Source organism: Bison bison, unplaced genomic scaffold (genome assembly GCF_000754665.1).
Source record: "Bison bison bison isolate TAMUID 2011002044 unplaced genomic scaffold, Bison_UMD1.0 scf7180017864265, whole genome shotgun sequence".
NCBI classification, from domain to species: Eukaryota; Metazoa; Chordata; class Mammalia; order Artiodactyla; family Bovidae; genus Bison; species Bison bison.
Window position 1 is genome coordinate 647,447 of NW_011494837.1, and position 19,840 is coordinate 667,286.

The 19,840-nt window shown below is 39.1% G+C and overlaps 1 protein-coding gene across 1 annotated transcript in view; it reads right to left on the reverse strand.

Moving 5' to 3' along the window:
* The window catches only part of EPHA6 (EPH receptor A6), a 1,018,858-nt gene that overhangs the window by 27,132 nt on the left and 971,886 nt on the right, over positions 1-19,840 (reverse strand). Inside the window, exon 15 of the mRNA XM_010848390.1 lies at positions 7,844-7,993. Coding sequence (XP_010846692.1) covers positions 7,844-7,993 — 150 coding nt within the window. The remainder of the gene's footprint in view (positions 1-7,843; positions 7,994-19,840) is intronic.

Consider the following 19,840-nt stretch of genomic DNA (forward strand, 5'->3'; position numbering starts at 1 on the left):
ACATTTTTGAAATGAGAAGACAACATTCTTAAAACTCAGGCCCATATTTCCAAGTCCTCTCTGGGGAAAAAAAAAAAAAAAACAACTCAAAACAAACATTTCTTCACTGGTGCACCATTTCAATTTTAGAAAGATAACAGGCAACTTTAAGGGCCCATAAAAAATACCCAACCTGAACAGGGAAATGGCAGCCCACTCCAGTATTCTTGCCTGGGAAATCCCATGGACAGAGGAGCCTGGAGGGCTACAGTTCATGGATTCACAAAGATCTGGACATGACCAAACACACACGCATGCAAAAATACCTAAAATCTTTGGAAACATAGTTTATGAGTATACAGTAAAAGAGTATTTTAAGATGCCCTCTTTATAAATACGCTTTAAAAGAGAACAAAGAATTATAAAAAATCATAAGAGCAAAAGATTGTAAATTTCTTCCAAACAGAAATGGAAGGTATAGTTAATTTTTTTATGAAAATGTTTCTGGTATGTATATACTTTCAGCAAAAAAAAAAGAATTCCCTTGAAAATTACACTGTGGTAGTAGCATACTGGTTATTGGTTTCCTCTACTTGGAACTTTACTATTTGAATTATTTGCAATGGTGACAGATTGAATCTCACAATATCCCCTATTACTCTTGTTTCTGTATCAGACATGCGTTATGCTAGTGTAATTAGTGTATATTTAATTAAAATGTTGCTCCTGCCTATGTACCAATATGAGGAATTATTTAAAAAAATGAGGAAAAGGTCATTTTGAAAATTGCTTTGGTAGAAACATATTCAAATAAGTACAAAAATTCCCTCTGTAATATGGAAGGTTGAAATAATGGGAATGGGCTTTTAGCAATTTACTGTATCTTATACAGATCATTACACAAGGACCATTACATAATAAAGCAGAGTTTTGAAAATCTAATCAGAAACAAAAATTGAAAATGATTGGACTCTCTGAATCACAAAATCATACTGCATTTGAAGGTAAGTGGATTCTATATATCCACCATTCTTGGCTAAAATACTGACCTATAATTGAGAAAGGTTTTAGAATTATGAAGACAAACAAGAAATATGGTAAAAGGTAATTTTCTTCCTTCTCAACTTTTGAAAAGAGGAACCAATTCAGATAAGGTCAAAGGTTATTTCCAACCACATCATCTATTAAAAATCCTAAAGTTGAATTGTATTGTTTTTCTTCAGGTAAGCTTCAGAAAGCAATCTAAAGCAAAATTCACTATTATATAAAACCTTTTGAAAAGTAAGGAGAAGAAAAAATACAAAAACACTGAGGCAGCATTATGTTTCCTAGTAAACTTCAAACGAGATATTCTCTGATAGCGGTTCTCTTTTTGGGAAATTGAACAGGCTTAGTAGCATATGCCTAAATGATACCATACCCAGGAGGCATTTGGGCTTTAAACTGCTTCCAGGTGAATTTTTTCTTTCTTTAAAAAAAAAAAAAAATATGCTAGGGAAAAACAAAACAGACAAAACCCAAGTCTCTAGTCTTGCATTCAGATCATTTGTTTGAGCAAAGTCGCCCCTCATTTACGTGCTGCAAGTTTTTCCCCGACATATTAGCTCTGTGGGGATTTGGTTACTTAATGTTGCCTGCTGTTCATGTTTTGCTTGCATTTTCTTCAGTTAAGCACATTCCATAATATAAGTGTTGGAAGAACTACAATACCCCTGGTGTCATCTTTGGAGCCAGTATAGCTCCTAGCATTACAATGTACTCCTATTATGTAGTAAACAACAGTTATCTTGAACTCGGATGCAAATAACATAAAACATTATACTGTGATACATTACAAAAAAAGTTAAAAATCTTAGAAAATAGCGAGGAAATTTGTGCCTTCAATGTGCCTGTGGCATGTTTCTGGTAATAGGCTAAATATGTGGACCATTAGAATTTTATTTTAAGCTACTGCCTTAAACATTGTTAAGAAATATAATACAGTACATTTTATAAATTTTTAACATCAAGACAAAAAGTACTGCTGAAAAGATTTATACTTTCAAACAACAGTGAGTCAATCCACATTCTTGCTGATAGGAAATAATAGAAACACTTCTACTGTGACACAGAGGCATACATAATTAAAGATGCTTTGATCTCATTTCATAGAGCTTGTGTGGTATAGAGACTCCTTTGAAAATTAAGACTTCTACAGTATAGCTCAGGGGTAAAAGCACACACTTTGGGGAAAACAGGGGTCTCCAACTTCAGTTCTATCAGGGGTTGGGGCTTCTCTGGTGGCACTAGTGGTGAAAAACCCACCTGCCAATGCAAGAGACGTAAGAGAAGTAGGTTCGATCCCTGGGTCAGGAAAATCCCCTGGAGGAGGGCACGGCAACCTACTCTGGTATTTTTGCCTGGAGAATCTCATGGACAGAGGAGACTGGTGGGCTACAATCCACAGGGTCTCAAAGAGTCAGGCACAACTGAAGTGACTTAACATACAACCTTGGGTAAGTTGCTTAAATTTTCTAGAAAGCCTTTTATCTATAAATGGGAATAAAAATAGTTTCAACCTTAGAGAATTATTTTGAAGATTAAATGAGTCAATAATCTAAAATAATTGACTCACAGTAAATTCAGAAATTGCAAGCTATGATTATTACCACCAATTAATTAAATACCTTCTATGTATCAGGTGCTTTTTATAATTGCTTGTGCTTAGTTGCTCAGTAGTGTCCAACTCTTTGTGACCCTTTGGACTGCAGCCCTCGAGTTTCTCTGTCCAAGGGACTTTTCAGGCAAGAATACTGCGGTGGGTTGCCATTTTCTTCTCCAGGGGAATCTTCCTGACTGAGGAATCAAACCGATGTCTCCTATGTCTCCTGCTTTGCAGGCAGATTCTTTACCTGTGGAACCACTGGGAAAGCTTATATAATCAAAAATACCTTAAATAATAGGGCATGCATGCTTTTTTGGGCATATGTTAAAAAATAACTATGTTGCATTCACACAATGTTGTTTATATTAAAAAAAAAAAAAAGAAGGCCTGAGTCTATCCTTGAGGAGTATACATTCTACTTGGGGGCAGGAGCATGACTTAGAAATGCCAGAACTTCATCTTCTCACCTACACAGAGGGCTTCTTGAGAGTGAGGGCTGGATTTTCAAGTTCTCCAGAACTACCCACATGCCCAGTGACTGGCATGAGTTTAGTCAGTAACTGCTGAATGGCTAAGCAGATGGCATCTACTGTTATGCTTGGTAGGCCATACATGGACTAGTCTTCTGCACTGCTTTTTCTCATTTCCTTATGTATATTCCCTAATGTACATTACTACTGACCTTTGGGAAACTCATTATATTATTCACTAAAATAGACTATGCAAACTCAGAATTGTTCATTGCAATAAAATATGCCACAGTCTGCAGAATGAAGGGACTACCTCATAAAAACTACCTGAAATTTCCTAAACTCATTTAAAATCCTAAACCATGTTAACATTCCATATTTAGCTAAGCCCTTAAATTAAACTCCACAAAATGTAATAAAAATATAAAATATTCAAACAGAAAATAGTTGAACTTTTATTGTCTAAAAATGACTTTTCTTATTTAAAACACACCGTGGTTACAGAAAGTCAAATACAAGACTGAACTTTGACCAAACATGAGAAATTCAGGACAAATAGGAAATAACCAGTATTTGGAGAGAGCAGCTCAGAAAGTTTTGATTAAGCTATTTCTGCTTTCAAACAGAAATTCTGGTTACAGGATCTGTCACAGATACACTGACTTCCAATATGTTAAGCTAAACAGAATTTCAACTCTCTTCACTGCAGCAGGAAATATATTCACAAAATACATAAAAGATTTTAGCTCTTAGTACTTTCCTCTCTTATATTGATCTGAGGACCTCAAGGGTTTGGCATTTTTCCCTCCCCTCAGAAATTTCTGTTCTCCTCCTTGTTTCCAATTCTTGCTTACATATTCTTTGGTAGCCACTCAAAGGCCATGAAAAGAACTAGCTTAGCTCTTATCTAGTCCTTGAAAAACAACAAAGCACTGGGTGGAGGGAGCCTTCAGCCTTGCACTGTGGACACTGACAACACAGAATGAATGAAGATGGGCTTAATGTCAGGAGTCTATTCCTGGCTGCAGCAACTTCTTCTGATTCCAGATATGGTCTTTATGGCCATATGAGGTTTAACAGACAGAATCGCTCTCTAAATGCTCATCCTGGACACAGATCATCAACACACATGGCCAGAATGACTGGGTAAACTGTTGGACATGATCCAGGAAGGGAGGAGCTGACACCAGATTTTGGACTGCTCTAGGCAGCAACTAAGGACCGTTTACAAGGGGGTCTGTGATGGAAATTACGCCTTTGGGCCTTTTCTCTCAGAAGTTGCTCTCCTAGAAAATTTGTCTTGTCATCTGGATCTACACTTGTACACGCTCTGTTCTGTGGAGGTTCTATCGGATTCTTGTACCCTCACAGAAATTCCTAAACTGAAGAAAAGAATGATGTGAACTATTTCTTTGCTGAGACAAATATGATAATTATTTCTTCAGAGATTATAAAGACATAGCATGTTACTGTTAAAAGGATATTAAATATCATTTAACCTCATCCTTTTATTATATTTGTTGGTCATGAAACTGAGGCACTTTTCATGGCTGAATTATAGTCTACCTAATGGTGGCTGTGGTTACCAAACTGGTGGTACAAAGTACCCCATGTGGTAAAATGATAATCCAGGAGACATAAAAAAATAATAGAACTTCTCTTTATGTTTATCTGTCTTATACAAGAGTGTGTGTGTGTGTGTGTGTGTGCGCGTGCACGCACACATGCATGAGCTCAGTCGCATTCAACTTTTTGTGACATCATGGTCTGAAGCCCACCAGGCTGCTCTGTCCATGGAATTTTCTAGGCAAGAATAATGGAGTGGGTTGTCATTTCCTTTTCCAGAAAATCTTTCTGACCCAGGGATTGAACTCAAGTCTCTTGCATCCCTCATATTGGCAGGCATAATTTTTACCACTGTGCAACCTGGGAAGCCCCGTCTTACTGTAAGAAAGACTATTTATGCATGTCTAATAAGAATGACTCTGACTTCTATGATCAAAATGAAATGACTTTTACAACTGTATTTGGCAATGTATTTATATATTTAAAATCAAATTCCTAACATTTCTTATCCTTTCTCACTTTTCTCTCCCCACACACTAATGATCATGTTACATATTACATATTTTACTGATTTACTTTGTGTAAAGTCTGTTTCCCTCTTGCTAGAATATAAACTCAATGAGGGCAAGAAATCACTGGCCTACGGACATAAACTAAACCACCATGAAAGAGGCAGTTATTTCCTCTTTCCTCCTCCTTGCCCATGACTTCTAGAAGGTTATTAGAATTGTTTTTTTTAGTATCACTGTCAAAGCACTTACTATGTGATTCTAGGGAAATCATGTCACCTCCCTAAACCTCAGTTTCATAAAAGGTCCATCCAGTTTGTTTTCCTTTGTATCTCTACTTCCTGAGAAGATACTCAACAAATTACTTTTTAAACAAAAAATGAATGTATTAGTACAGTAGGACTTGTATATAATGTGCAGATAAATACACATATGTCAGTTGTGAATGCTCAAGAAATTTTTACCGGCAAGGGTATATTATTAGTAAAGTTTGGAGTCCTCTGAGATAGGTAATTTTTTATTTTAGGTCTGACAGAGAACTGATTAAGATAAGGACTATATGGAACACCAGTTAAGGAAGGTACTTGAACTGAGGGCTCTTCTGTGCAGTGAGGATTTTCATTCATCTGGAGGAGGACTTTTTATTTTAGAGATTTGCTTGAATGGCCTATACTTCACTTTCACTTTTCACTTTCATGCATTGGAGAAGGAAATGGCAACCCACTCCAGTGTTCTTGCCTGGAGAATCCCAGGGATGGCGGAGCCTGGTGGGCTGCCATCTATGGGGTTGCACAGAGTTGGACACAAATGAAGTGACTTAGCAGCAGCAGCAGCAGCAGCAGTCATGTCATAGTAGGACAAGCAGGCAAGCCTTATTTTGGGTTAAGAGTAGAGTAGGAACTATGGTGACTAAATCCAGGGTGTCTGTTACCTTGGATAGCTGGTTAAAAAAAGATGAGTTCTTCCTGGGAGTGAAGGGATGAATTTCTGCTCTTGAGATTCAATTTTAAGAAGCAGAGATGGACACAAGTTGCTCCAAACAAGGCCCAGAGGCAGGAAAGAGCAACAAGGTCCTTCAAATAAAATTCCTTTAGGGACAGTAAATGGCCTGGATCTAAAAAAGTTTAAATATTGGGAGTGTATCAAAGTTCGCTGGTCATGCCACACTCTGTACTTAAGGGAAAATGCTCTGCAGGACTAAGCCACCTGGCTTTGTGTTTTTATGAAGGGCTTTAAAGAGCATGGTTGCACAGCGTTTGATGATCTTGAACCTGCTACATGTAGGTTCTGGACCTGGCATTCTCCAGAGTCAGTAGGCACAAGAGCAGGCACTCGGCTTTGGAATTAACACTTCAAGTCAGGGAGAAATAAAAGTCATGGTGAGCTAACCAAAACCCAGTCTTATTGGTGTCCAGCATTTAAAAGGATTAACCTTTCTCTGTCACTGAACAAACCTTTAAGATATTTGGACCACTTGAGGTTGGGATGGGATAATGAGTATGAAGTGTGGAGGTGAGGCTCAAGCAGTTGAATGGAAAAAACAGAAGAGATGTGACAAGAGTTGACTACGTCTATGGATTTTCTAAAGAATCCATACCCACACAGTCTTTGTTTCCATCTGAGAACATTCAGAATCCCATCAGAGTTGACTTCCCATTACCACTGTCTCAGAAACTGTTAAATACTTCGAAGAAGGCAGGTGAGTGGACAGCGTCTGGATTCTGGGCTGAGGTAATGGGGTATGAAAATGTATCTGCAGATCTGACAGCACATTCACTTGCATTGTCAGGATTCTAGCATATTTTGACTACTGTCTCTACCACGTCCAACAGTCCATAGAGGTCAAATGTGTGCGAACTACCCTCTTATATAATATTATTAGCCACCAAGGCAACTTTTGGAGAAAGCAATGGCACCCCACTCCAGTACTCTTGCCTGGAAAATCCCATGGATGGAGGAGCCTGGTGGGCTGCAGTCCATGGGGTCGCTAGGAGTCGGACACGACCGAGTGACTTCACTTTCACTTTTCACTTTCATGCATTGGAGAAGGAAATGGCAACCCACTCCAGTGTTCTTGCCTGAAGAATCCCAGGGATGGGGAGCCTGGTGGGCTGCCATCTATGGGGTCGCACAGAGTTGGACATGACTGACGCGACTTAGCAGCAGTAGCAGCAGCAAGGTAACTTTTACAGGTAAAATAGATTGCAAAAAGGGTCATGTATCTCCAAAGAACCATAGTATTAGATGATGTATTGACAACACATTGCCTGAAAGCATTTAATATTTTTCTGCTAAATTTTCTCCTAAATTAATTTGCTCTTCACAGTGCTACATTAAATTGCCCTAAGGAAGAAATGAAAGGTAAACATTATTCTTTGTTTTTTGATACTTGTAGGGCAAGGCTGTTGCATAGCACAGTCAGGCTTCCTTAGAACCACATGTGTGTTCAGTATTAGATGTAAGACATGGATAGGTACTTACATGACAAAGCCCATCAGCCGGCCCTTACCACACCAAACACAGCTCGGAGTGAAAGGCTAGTCAACTTCAGCCACAAACCCTGGACAACTCTCAGGAAGATAAGGGCTAATCTGAGTGAGGACAAATGGTGTTTCTTCATCATTGATAATGTGTCTGTACTCACAAAGTGGCGGTTAACTACGGATGGCACTTACATCTTGGTTAGACATTTCCCAATAAGGTCTCTCTCCATAGGACATGACCTCCCACATGACAATGCCATAGCTCCATGCATCACTTGCTGAGGAGAATTTTCTGTAGGCGATAGCTTCTGGGGCTGTCCACCTTATGGGAATTTTCCCACCCTGGAAAACAAATTGAAGATTTTTACAGCTGGGTCACAAGTGTATTAAAGGTTGAAGTGGCACTGCAATTAAATACATTTTTATTAGAAAAACCTAAACACTGCATGATAGCATTGGCATTTTAAATAAAAAGAAAACTAAAACCAGAATAATGTTAAAATGTCAGAAATAAAAGGTTTAATTGGGATATAAGTCACACTTCAGAAATATTTTATTTCATTAATTAGAGAAATTTATTTTCACTTTTCTGAATCACACAATTAAATTCACTATCATGCCATCTGAAGAAAGTTCTACATTAAAGAACATTAAAACTGAATTCAACATTCATTAAACATTGTATTGCATGTATAAATAATAATGATAATAAGTTCTAACTTAATTGAAGTCAAATGGTTAAATAAAGAGCTGAGATTTCTCTCTCTAAACAATTTAATGTCTATCAGAACTTTATTTCCTTTTCCTTTCATTTTTTTAACTTGCTTTGATCACTTTTATTTGAAATTTAAAAATCCATGAACATTATACAGAAGCCCGTGAGAAAGATAATCTTTCCTTAGAACTCCTTAGCTTAGTTTATATTTTGTACTGTCTTTAAGTTAACATTGGAACATATTAAAGAGATTAAATTACATGAATTTAATCTATACTGTGCAGGTATTAAAGTCTTCTATTGTGTTATACTTATTTTTTTATCAATACATTACATTTTTATCTCTCAAAACACGCTATAAGCCCTTTTTACTGTAATGACAAGAATTAAACAATTCATCCGTTTGATTTACAATCTTTGAAATCTTTGCAGCTCTGAACAGCAAGTTGAGCGAGGAGAACAAGCCTGGTGCCACTAGATGGCGGAAGAGAACAAGGAGTGGCTCCCAGACGGCGGTCTCCGACCCGGTGGAGAGGACTTCAATTCCCAAGAAAGGAATGATAGTCAGAAAACCCGCCCTGACAGAATTGTTTCATCATTATCAGCACTTTCATGATCACATCATCTGGTCACCTGGTGTGCTCAAAGTCTGGTATTAGGGTGAGTGGGCTGGAGGGAAATAAAAGGTGGATTCTCTGGCTCTTGAGAAATTTAGGGCGAGCAACTTTAAAGAGGAGGACCTTAATGGAGTAATCGCAACACTACTTACTTAAGTAATCTAAACACTACATAGCAAGGAGAGATAAGAAAGCCTTCCTCCGTGATCAGTGCAAAGAAACAGAGGAAAAAAATAGAATGGGAAAGACTAGGGATCTTTTCAAGAAAATTAGAGATGCCAAGGGAACATTTCATGCAAAGATGGGCACAATAAAGGACAGAAATGGTATGAACCTAACAGAAGCAGAAGATATTAAGAGGTGCCAACAATACACAGAAGAACTACATAAAAAAGATCTTAAGGACCCAGATAATCATGATGGTGTGATCACTCACCTACAGCCAGACATACTGGAATGCAAAGTCAGGTGGGCCTTAGGAAGCACCACAAGGAACAAAGCTAGTGGAGGTGATGGAATTCCAGTTGAGTTATTTCAAATCCTGGAAGATGATGCTGTGAAAGTACTGCACTCAATATGTCAGCAAATTTGGAAAACTCAGCAGCGGCCACAGGACTGGAAAAGGTCAGTTTTCATTAAAATCCCAAAGAAAGGCAATGCCAAAGAATGCTCAAACTACTGCACAATTGCACTCATCTCACATGCTAGCAAAGTAATGCTTAAAATTCTCCAAGCCAGGCTTCAACAACACGTGAACCATGAACTTCCAGTTGTTTAAGTTGGATTTAGAAAAGGCAGAAGAACCAGAGATCAAACTGTCAACATCTGTTGGATCATCGAAATAGCAAGAGAGTTCCAGAAAAACATCTATTTCTGCTTTATTGACTATGTCAAAGCTTTTGACTGTGTGGATCACAACAAACTGTGGAAAATTCTTCAAGAGATGGGAATACCAGACTACCTTATCTACCTCCTGAGAAATCTGTATGCAGGTCAAGAAGCAACAGTTAGATCTGTACATGGAATAACAGACTGGTTCCAGATAGGGAAAGAATTACGTCAAGGCTGTATATTGTCACCCTGCTTATTCAACTTATATGCAGAGCACATCATGTGAAATGCTGGGCTGGATGAAGCATAAGCTAGAATTGATTGCCAGAAGAAATATCAATAACCTCGGATATGCAGATGACACCACCCTTATGGCAGAAAGTGAAGAAGAACTAAAAAGCCTCTTGATGAAAGTGAAAGACGAGAGTGAAAAAGTTGGCTTAAAACTCAACATTCAGAAAACTAAGATCATGGCATCCAGTCCCATCACTTCATGGCAAATAGATGGGGAAACAATGGAAACAGTGACAGACTTTATTTTTGGGGGCTCCAAAATCACTGTAGATGGTGACCACAGCCATGAAATTAAAACATGCTTGCTGCTTGGAAGAAAACCTATGACCAATCTAGAGAGCATATTAAAAAGCAGAGAATTACTTTGCCAACAAAGGTCCATCTAGTCAAGGCTATGGTTTTTCCAGTAGTTATGTATGGATGTGAGAGTTGGACCAAAAAGAAAGCTGAGCACTGAAGAGTTGATGCTTTTGAACTGTGGTGTTGGAGAAGACTCTTGAGAGTCCCTTGGACTGCAAGGAGATCCAACCAGTCCATCCTAAAGGAAATCAGTCCTTAATAGTCCTTGGAAGAACTGATGCTGAAGATACGAAGCTCCAGTACTTTGGCCACCTGATGTGAAGAACTGACTCATTGGAAAAGACCCTGATGCTGGGAAAGATTGAAAGCGGGAGGAGAAGGGGACAACAGAGGATGAGATGGTTGGATGGCATCACCGACTCAATGGACATGAGTTTGAATAAGCGCTGGGAGTTGGTGATGGACAAGGAGGCCTGGTGTACTGCAGTCCATGGCATTGCCAAGAGTTGGACATGACTGAGTGACTTAACTGACTGAAACACTACTTACTTGAAGGGAAGAGAAGTTCACTCAAAATAGTAATAATTAGGTTTCACAAGGCAAATGAGAACATTAACAGAATCCGCATTTTAAAGACCTGTGGCAAGGAACTGTTTAAAGGTGCCTTGGGGGAAAATACCTTGATTCGGTCCCTTTATTTTACAGGTGAGTTGACTGAGCCCAGGGTTTAGAAATTTAGAGGCTTAGAGATTCTTTCCCATGTTATTGCTGCTGCTAAGTTGCTTCAATCGTGTCCGACTCTGTGCGACCCCATGGACGGCAGCCCACCAGGCTCCCCATCCCTGGGATTCTTCAGGCAAGAACACTGGAGTGGGTTGCCATTTCCTTCTCCAATGCATGAAAGTGAAAAGTGAAAGTGAAGTCGCTCAGTCGTGTCTGACTCTTTGTGACCCCATGGACTGCAGCCCACCCAGCTCCTCGGTCCATGGGATTTTCCAGGCAAGAGTACTGGAGTGGGGTGCCATTGCCTTCTCCCATGTTATTAAGCACACAATATTAGCTAATGTGATCAAAGTAGTATTATGGGGCATTGATATAAAGATGTAAATATTTCAGCATGGGGGAAAAGGTGGATCAAGCCAACTTTAATGTTTTAACTCTGAGTGCCAATGTAGGAGACCTGAGTTTCATCCTTGGGTCAAGAAGATCCCATGGAGATGGAAATGGCAACCTGCTCCAGTATTCTTGCCTGGAGAATCCCATGGACAGAGCCTGGTACAGTCCATGCTGTGCTGTGCTTAGTTGCTAAGTTGTGTCCGACTCTTTATGACCCCATGGACTGTAGCCCATAGGGTCTCAGATGAATTGGACAACAATGAAACAACAACAATCTACCATATATCACATTAGTATAATGCAAGGGAGCCTGAAATGGGGTTTTCACCCTTGGGGGCAGTGCCAAATTAAGAGCAGGAAATTAAATATACAAAGTTGGTGATAGAAGTTTAAGAGGGTGGTGAGTCCAGGAAGGGAGATGCAAGAGGAGGATTCATTCTTGTTAAGTAGAGTTGCCAGATAAAATAGAGGACCCACAGTTAAACTTGAATTTCAGATAACAAATACTTTTGTTTAATATTAGTGTGTCCCATGAAGGAATTTTTTTTTTGGTACAAGTATGTCCCAAATATCAGATGAGACATATTTATACTAAAAATATATCCATTGTTTGGGCTTCCCTGGTGGCTCAGCAGTAAAGAATCCACCTGCAATGCAGGAACCACAGGAGATGCTGGTTTGATCCCTGGGCTGGCTTCCTAGGAAGCCGGAAGAGGACATGGTAACTTACTCCAGTATTCTTGCCTGGAGAATTCCATGGACAGAGGAGCCTGGCGGGCTACAGTCCATAGGATCACAAAGAGCTGGACATGACTGAAGTGACTGAGCATGCATGCACATATTCATTGTTTACCTGCAATTCAAATTTAACTGGGCATCTTATATTTTTGTTAGTGTTAGTTGCTCAGTTGTGTCTAACTCTTTGTGACCCCATGGACTGTAGCCTGCCAGGCTTCCTCTATTCATGGAGATTCTCCAAACAAGAATACTGGAGTGGGTAGCCATTCCTTTCTCCAAGAGATCTTTCTTACCCAGGGGTGGAACCCAGGTTTCCTGCATTGCAGACATATTCTTTGCCTTCTGAGCCACCGTTTATTCACTACATGTGACAACCCTTAACCAAAGGGAATTAAAAAAATTAAGAAATGGGAACATTGTAAATGATCTGACAGAACACGGTGTTCTGAAAAAACTAGGTGGTCTACACCTTAGAAAGGGACAAGCTTACTCAACTTGTATTCATGTACTAACACTGCAACAGCCTTTGTTTTATTGTGCTGTGGCTGAAGCTCCTCAGGCTTGTGGCTGTGCTTTTTGAAGCCACTTAAGTCAGGCTCAGGTTGCTTTCAAATATAGAATCCACACTTCCCAGAGAATAAGTTAACAATCTGTAGATCTGACCTCAGAACAGAGGCATGAGCAGCAACCTCACCTAGAATTTCTGATTCTGGTTATTTCTTGGTCTCTCCTGGCAAATAGTATGTGGAAGTGTGACTTGCTAGTCTGCTGGGTTGTTTCTTCACTAAATCTTTGTGAGTTCTATTGAGACAGGCTGAAAAATGGAGTTAAGGGTTATTTTATGTGCTTTCACTTATAAATGACATCTCATATAAAGGAGTCACATATAAATTTATACTTCCTATAACTTGATAACACATATAAATGATAATTTTAGCACTTTCCTTCCTAAGATTTTATTTTTTTCCTCAAGGGGAAGATATTACAGAATATTTGATTAATAAGCATTTCTACACATTTACGGACTGAATTGTGTTCCTCCAGAATTCATATGTGGAAACACTAACCCTCAATGTGACTGTAATCTGGAACTAGGGCCTCTGAAGAGGTAATAAATGTAAATGAGATCAGGAAGGTGGGCCCTAATCCAACATGACTGGTGTCCTTATTACAAGAGGAAGATACGGCAGTGGTGTGCAGGCACAGGAGATAGGCCATGTGAGGACACAGCAAGAAGCTGACCCCCTGCAAGCCAAGGAGAGAGGTCTCAGGAGAAGCCAAAACTGCCAATACCTTGAATTTGGATGTCCAACCAACACAACTATGAAAAATTAATTTCTATTATTTGAGCTGCCCAGTCTGTGGTATTTGCTATGGTAGCCTTAACAGACAAATACACTGAAAAATTATACTAATATACTAAAATATTTAAAATAACCAATTTTCCCCCTAAGATGAGCAACAATGCAGAGGACAGTACATCTTCATTTCAAGTTTTATTCCAGGTGTCATACTGCAATAGAAAGGGTGAGCTAGCATAAACCTTAAAATAAGATGTATTAAAAAAAATTGGTAAAGAATTTTTAATGTAGGAGATACTATTCTCGTTAACAAAAAAATGCATGGTAACATGAACCTGAGCGTATACACAAACTGCACTGTCTGTTTGTCAATAATTCTGAGCATATATGGGATGGTGATAAGAAAACATTCAAATCTTTCTTTTTCTAATGAGAGGACCTACAGTAGATATACTCTTTCTATAAAGTACAAGATGAAGCAGAAAGGAAGAGGTCCTTAAGATTATTGCACCATCTCTACTGCCTTTCCTACTTTAGAGGAAATGAAGTTTAGTTCTTAAAAACTTAAAAAAAAAAAAAACTGAATGAAAAAAAAAAACACCAAAAACTGAATGGCCCAACAAACTCCTGTGGCTTAATCTCATCTACTTATAATATTTTTGCTCATGGTCTTGAATCATAGACAGAGATAATGCACTAAGGTGCTTTTTTTCTCAAAGCATTAAGCACCAGATGTTTGTTTCAGGTTTCAAGAATAAACAAATACTACCTTAGACTTGAAATCATAATTATTGGAACAGTGCATGTTGCTTTGCCATATGTTTATGAGAAAAAAAGAAGTTACCAAAGATGTTAATCAAAATGACTGAAAAGGCTCAAAAGCCTTCTAATTTACTAATACCTCCCTTTTGCAGCAAACTTAATCACTAGAGAACAAAGGAGAAACAGGAAGTAAACAAACTGGATATCACTACTGAAAAGTTTGTTGGCAAACCTTTTTTTTTCTGTTTTTCAAGTCATATCCAGAGCTTGATTTGTAATTAGGTAGAGAGACTGTAGCAGGAAAAAGTGCTAAAGGTGGCACCCGGAGCCCTGTGTATCTGTACACTCTATACCCCTCATGGAGTTGCACTGATATTATAGTTGTATTTAACTCACATCTGAGTTTTAAAACCTAATCCTCTAATCTTCAGCAGAGAGAACAATCAATTGAAATATAGTAACATAATGTTATAGAGGCTTAATACTAAAACCAAATGGAAAAATTCCATTGAGAAAGAAGAACACAATAAAAATCTCTCATTTCTCATTCACTGGATTTGATGGTTATCTTAAAAGCAAATGGCTTGAATAGACACCAATTTGCCTGCAGACTTTCCTTTTCTTATTTCCTCAGTCTGTCTCTGTAGTACCCAAACTCCAAGGAGTATAAAAATTATAGTACAGAAAACATAGATACCATGCTTAAAAGATTAGTTTAAGGAATTTTTAATCACAATTTTGACTAATGTTTTTCCATATGAGCTGCAGATTCTAAGTGAGATTCAGCTCTACCATAACCCATTGTGTGACCATGGGCAAATCTTAACTCCTAGTCTTTTATTTTTGATATGCAAAATGAGAGGACTCGATTTAATGATCACAAAACAGTAAAATATGATGATTTTAATATTTGCCTACAGTGTCTCAGCTCAGAATAAATTGTAAGGAGATGGGCCATATGAGTTGATACATAAACTGTGTGAACAGAGAGCCTGATGACAGATAGCAAAGAAGATAAGGACACTCTTATTATATTTCTCAGGTCAATGGTTACAGGGATCATCTCGAGTAGTAAGGAAGAGTTAAAATAACTACTTTTTAAGAAAGTAAAAGCATGATGAATGCATTTTAGGAAAGCATAGGCTAGATACATTGCCTTTTTTCTCTTTATTTTTAAATCTTTATAGGTTAAAATACTGAAAATGAGTAACCATTAGTTATTTATCTTAAGAGGTTGCTGCTGCTGCTGCTAAGTCGCTTCAGTTGTGTCTGACTCTGTGCGACCCCATAAGATGGCGGCCCACCAGGCTCCCCCGTCCCTGGGATTCTCCAGGCAAGAACACTGGAGTGGGTTGCCATTTCCTTCTCCAATGCATGAAAGTGAAAAGTGAAAGTGAAGTTGCTCAGTCATGTCTGACTCTTCACGACCCCATGGACTGCAGCCTACCAGGCTCCTCTGCCCATGGGATTTCCCAGGCAAGAGTACTGGAGTGGGGTGCCATTGCCTTCTCCGATCTTAATAAGTTAAAACACTGTTAATCTGTTAATGAGTAACCATTAGTTATTTAGAAAACTCATTATAAGAAAATTTACTGACGAAGGCATTAATGTGTTTCCTGAAAGATCACTTTACAATTTCTTGTCAGTGGGATTATCTGTGGCAGAATGGTCTGGTTTGGAGAGCCCTGGTGGGAAATCAGCATTTTGGGCCTTCTGCCTTAATCTGTTATGTTGTCCTGGGAAGTTGTAGCAAATCACAGAGGGATGTCACAACAGAGTATTTATATAAACAACTTTCACTAAGGGGATATTCTTTCTCTAGAGAATTATTGATTTTGAGACATAAACCCATCTCTGAGCATCTCTTTGTTGTTTGTATCCCCAAATCAACAAATTAAAATATTACGGTGCACAAATATTATCTGGTGCAAGTCTTTTAAAATGACATCCCCACTCCCTCTCAGAGGGGTATGTTCTTTCCTCCATTGAAATTTATTGATCTTGGGCAACTTTGGTACTTTGTGAAGTTTTATGCTCTTCTAAGACATGGGTTTAGTATCTGTCCTTCCTTGAAAAAATACTGAGGACTGCAATGTTGTGAATTCTTTTGTAAAGGAGAAAACCTCTCCAGTTTTGGCTTCTAGGTATCATTTATTAAGGGAATTAAATGTGACAGTACACATGAACATCTCTTAGCTGTCAACACATGATAGGCACTCAGCAAATGTTATCTGTCTCCTTAATTTATGTATTTAAAATTTGTCTTATTTTGGATCTGTTTGGCTTCCAGTGTAGATTAGCATCCCAGTTTACTCATCTGAGGTCACTGAGCTCACCCACTACAGTACCCAGGGTGATCTTCTCAAACCAGAGGCACAAATTCTATTGATGGACAGGCTCTGACTCAGTTCTTATAATTTAGACCTTGTCCTGTCCACTTTGAGGAAATCTGTGCATCTTGGTCCAGTGGGTTTGGTCCTATGTCTATGTTCCTGCTGTTGCCCCACTAGTGCCCTTCCAAGACTGAAGACATGTCTTATCCTCTCATTCTTTCATAGGTAGAATTCTGTCATCGAAGAACATTATCTATGACTGAATGTTGGCAGTCAGATTTCTGCCTACAGATAGACCTACCTGATAATGATTGTGGATTTCTTTCCTTTTTTTTGGTGTCTGTCTTCTCCCTGTAGGGTTGTGGCCCACTGGATGAGTTATAAACCTTTTCCCTAAAAAATGTGCATGTAGATACAGCCACACAAGACTTTGCATAAGTATCATGGGATTCACAGATGTCAGATTGAGATACTTTAGCTATAAGCAAAAGACTCTTTTTGGCATAGTATTTTAAAAATGTAAGTCATTGATTAATAATAACCAATTTTTATAGGATAATAATTACTGTAGAAATATATGGTAATGAGCAGTGTTTTAGGTCACAAATAGATGAAATAAACCATTTTTATATTTTTATATAAAACAAAGATTAAAAAAATTTAACTTATTTTTAATTGGTTGATTATTGCATTACAATTTTGTGTTGGCTTCTCCCATACAACAATATGTGGCTGCTGCTGCTAAGTCGCTTCAGTCGTGTCTGACTCTGTGCGACCTCATAGACGACAGCCCACCAGGCTCCACCGTTCCTGGGATTCTTCAGGCAAGAACACTGGAGTGGGTTGCTATTTCCTTCTCCAATGCATGAAAGTGAAAAGTGAAAAGTGAAAATGAAGTCGCTCAGTCGTGTCCGACTCCTAGCGACCCCATGGACTGCAGCCCACCAGGCTCCTCCACCCATGGGATTTTCCAGGCAAGAGTACTGGAGTGGGTTGCTGCTGGGAGCCAGCATGAGGAACTCCGCCTGTGGCAAAGGTCATGAGGAAGGAGGCTCGGCATATGCAAAGGTGGGATCGAGCCTCAGGAGTCTCCCTGGAAATTCTTGAGCACCTACCCCCCAAACCAGAGTCTGCCTACTTTACTGCTTTGTGCTCTCACCTACACCTCTGACTTTATCGGGGGCTGTCCCCCACCACCTATCTCTGAAAAAGAGTTAACTTACAGCTCCAGTTGATAAAGTTCCTGGGTGTGACAAGAGTGTTTCAACCTACAAACTCCTTTGGAAGTCCTCTGGCCTGCCTGAACAGGTTCTTCCGGCCACATGTGATTGTTCACAGCCTCCCAACCGTGAGAGGCATAAGATGTTCTAAACTGTCTAAATACAGATTCCTTTGAGCAGTTAAAAGATTGATTAGAAATTGTATTGGTGAAGGGTTTTTCACCTGTTGGGCCAATGTTTGCTGCTAAGTTTCCATATCCCTTACCTACTGTGTCCCTGGCAGTGTATTGATGAATATAATTGGTGTATAGGAATGTAAGCAGTAGCTTTAATGTTTGTAACCTTGGACACTTGAGTTAATACTTTTCTTGTTATAGCCTACCATACCTTTGCCCTATAGGAATGCAACTTTATCTAATGTTTTCGGAGGGTGGCACCTGACTTTAGAATAATCACCTTTAGAGAAAAATAAGTTTTCTGAAGAAAGGGTCATAAAATGTTAACAGGCTTCTTGGCCAGAAGATGATGTAAATCACCTAAACTTTTGCATATGGTAAGTTTGCAGGAAGAAATCCTGGCTTATTGATGACTCTACCCCTTTCCCCATTATACTCTATGCACAACTTAAGGTATAAAAACTACTTTGGAAAATAAAGTGCAGGCCTTGTTCACCGAAACTTGGTCTCCCCATGTCGTTCTTTCTTTCACCTTCTGGCTGAATTTCCATCTGGGGCGTGGAGGCTCATCAAGCCTACTAATTATGCCTGGGCTTCTAAGATCTGACCAGGGAGGCCTTAGTGTTTCTTCTCCTTCGGGAGAATGGGAGGACACCTGTGGCCTACGTGGGTGACGCAAATTCCTTGTCTGGAATTTTATTGGCTTTCCACATAAACCAAGTTATTCAGCCTCTTTTCTCCACTGAATTTTCCTACTGAGCTATCCTTATTCTATTACTTTTTATGTCTCTAATTAATATTTAATTAAAGCTATTGTATCCAGTTCGCCGACGCCGTGCCGGCTTCGAATTCCCTGGATCCACCGGGGCTGGACCCCAGCAGGTTGCCATTGCCTTCTCTGACAACAATATGAATCAGCTATAAATATACATATGTCCACTCCATGTTGAACCTCTCCTCCACCCTACCTCATCCTGCCCCACTAGGTCACCGAGTACCGCATTGAGCTCCCTGTGTTATCTAGCAACTTCCCATAAGCTATCTGTTTTACATATGGTAATGTGTATGTTTAACCACTATTCTCTCAATTTGTTCCAACCTCTCCTTCCCCTGCTGTGTCCAAAGTCTGTTCTCTATGTCTGTGTCTCTATTCCCACCATGCAAATAGGTTCATCGATAGCATTTTCCTAGATTACATAAATGTGTGCTATGATATTAAACAATGACTTCTTAACAGTTCTTGTTTCTGTGTGGGTATCCCTGAGGTCTCAGGCTCATGGGTTTTAAGAATCTAGAACTCACCAACTGTTTGACCTTGGACTGAAAAGGCCTGCAATTAGGTTTTCCATGGATATGTGTTTTTTTTTTTTTTAAGTGAATCTAAATGCCTTTAGACAGACCATGGACTCTGCCGAGCACCCCCAATCCACCCTGCTTCCAGTGCAGGGTGCCTGGGTTCCATCCCTGGTCAGGGAACTAGATCTTACATGCCACAACTAAGAAGGTCCCGCGTGCCACAACAAAGACAGAAGATCCTTCCTGCTGCAAGTAAGAACTGGGAGAGTCAAAATAAATAAATAAATATTTAAAAAAAATCCTATGCTGACTCTTCTCTGGACAGTAACACTCTTCATGATGTCACTTCTCTCTGTCTTTTCATTTTAATCCAGTTCTTCAAAAGACTACCTACCTACCTACCTGTCTAATTTTTTCCCCAGTGTACTTTAATGAAATTTCCTTAAAGTTTTCATCTATAATTTTTATGGCAAAGACCTATGGAAATTAG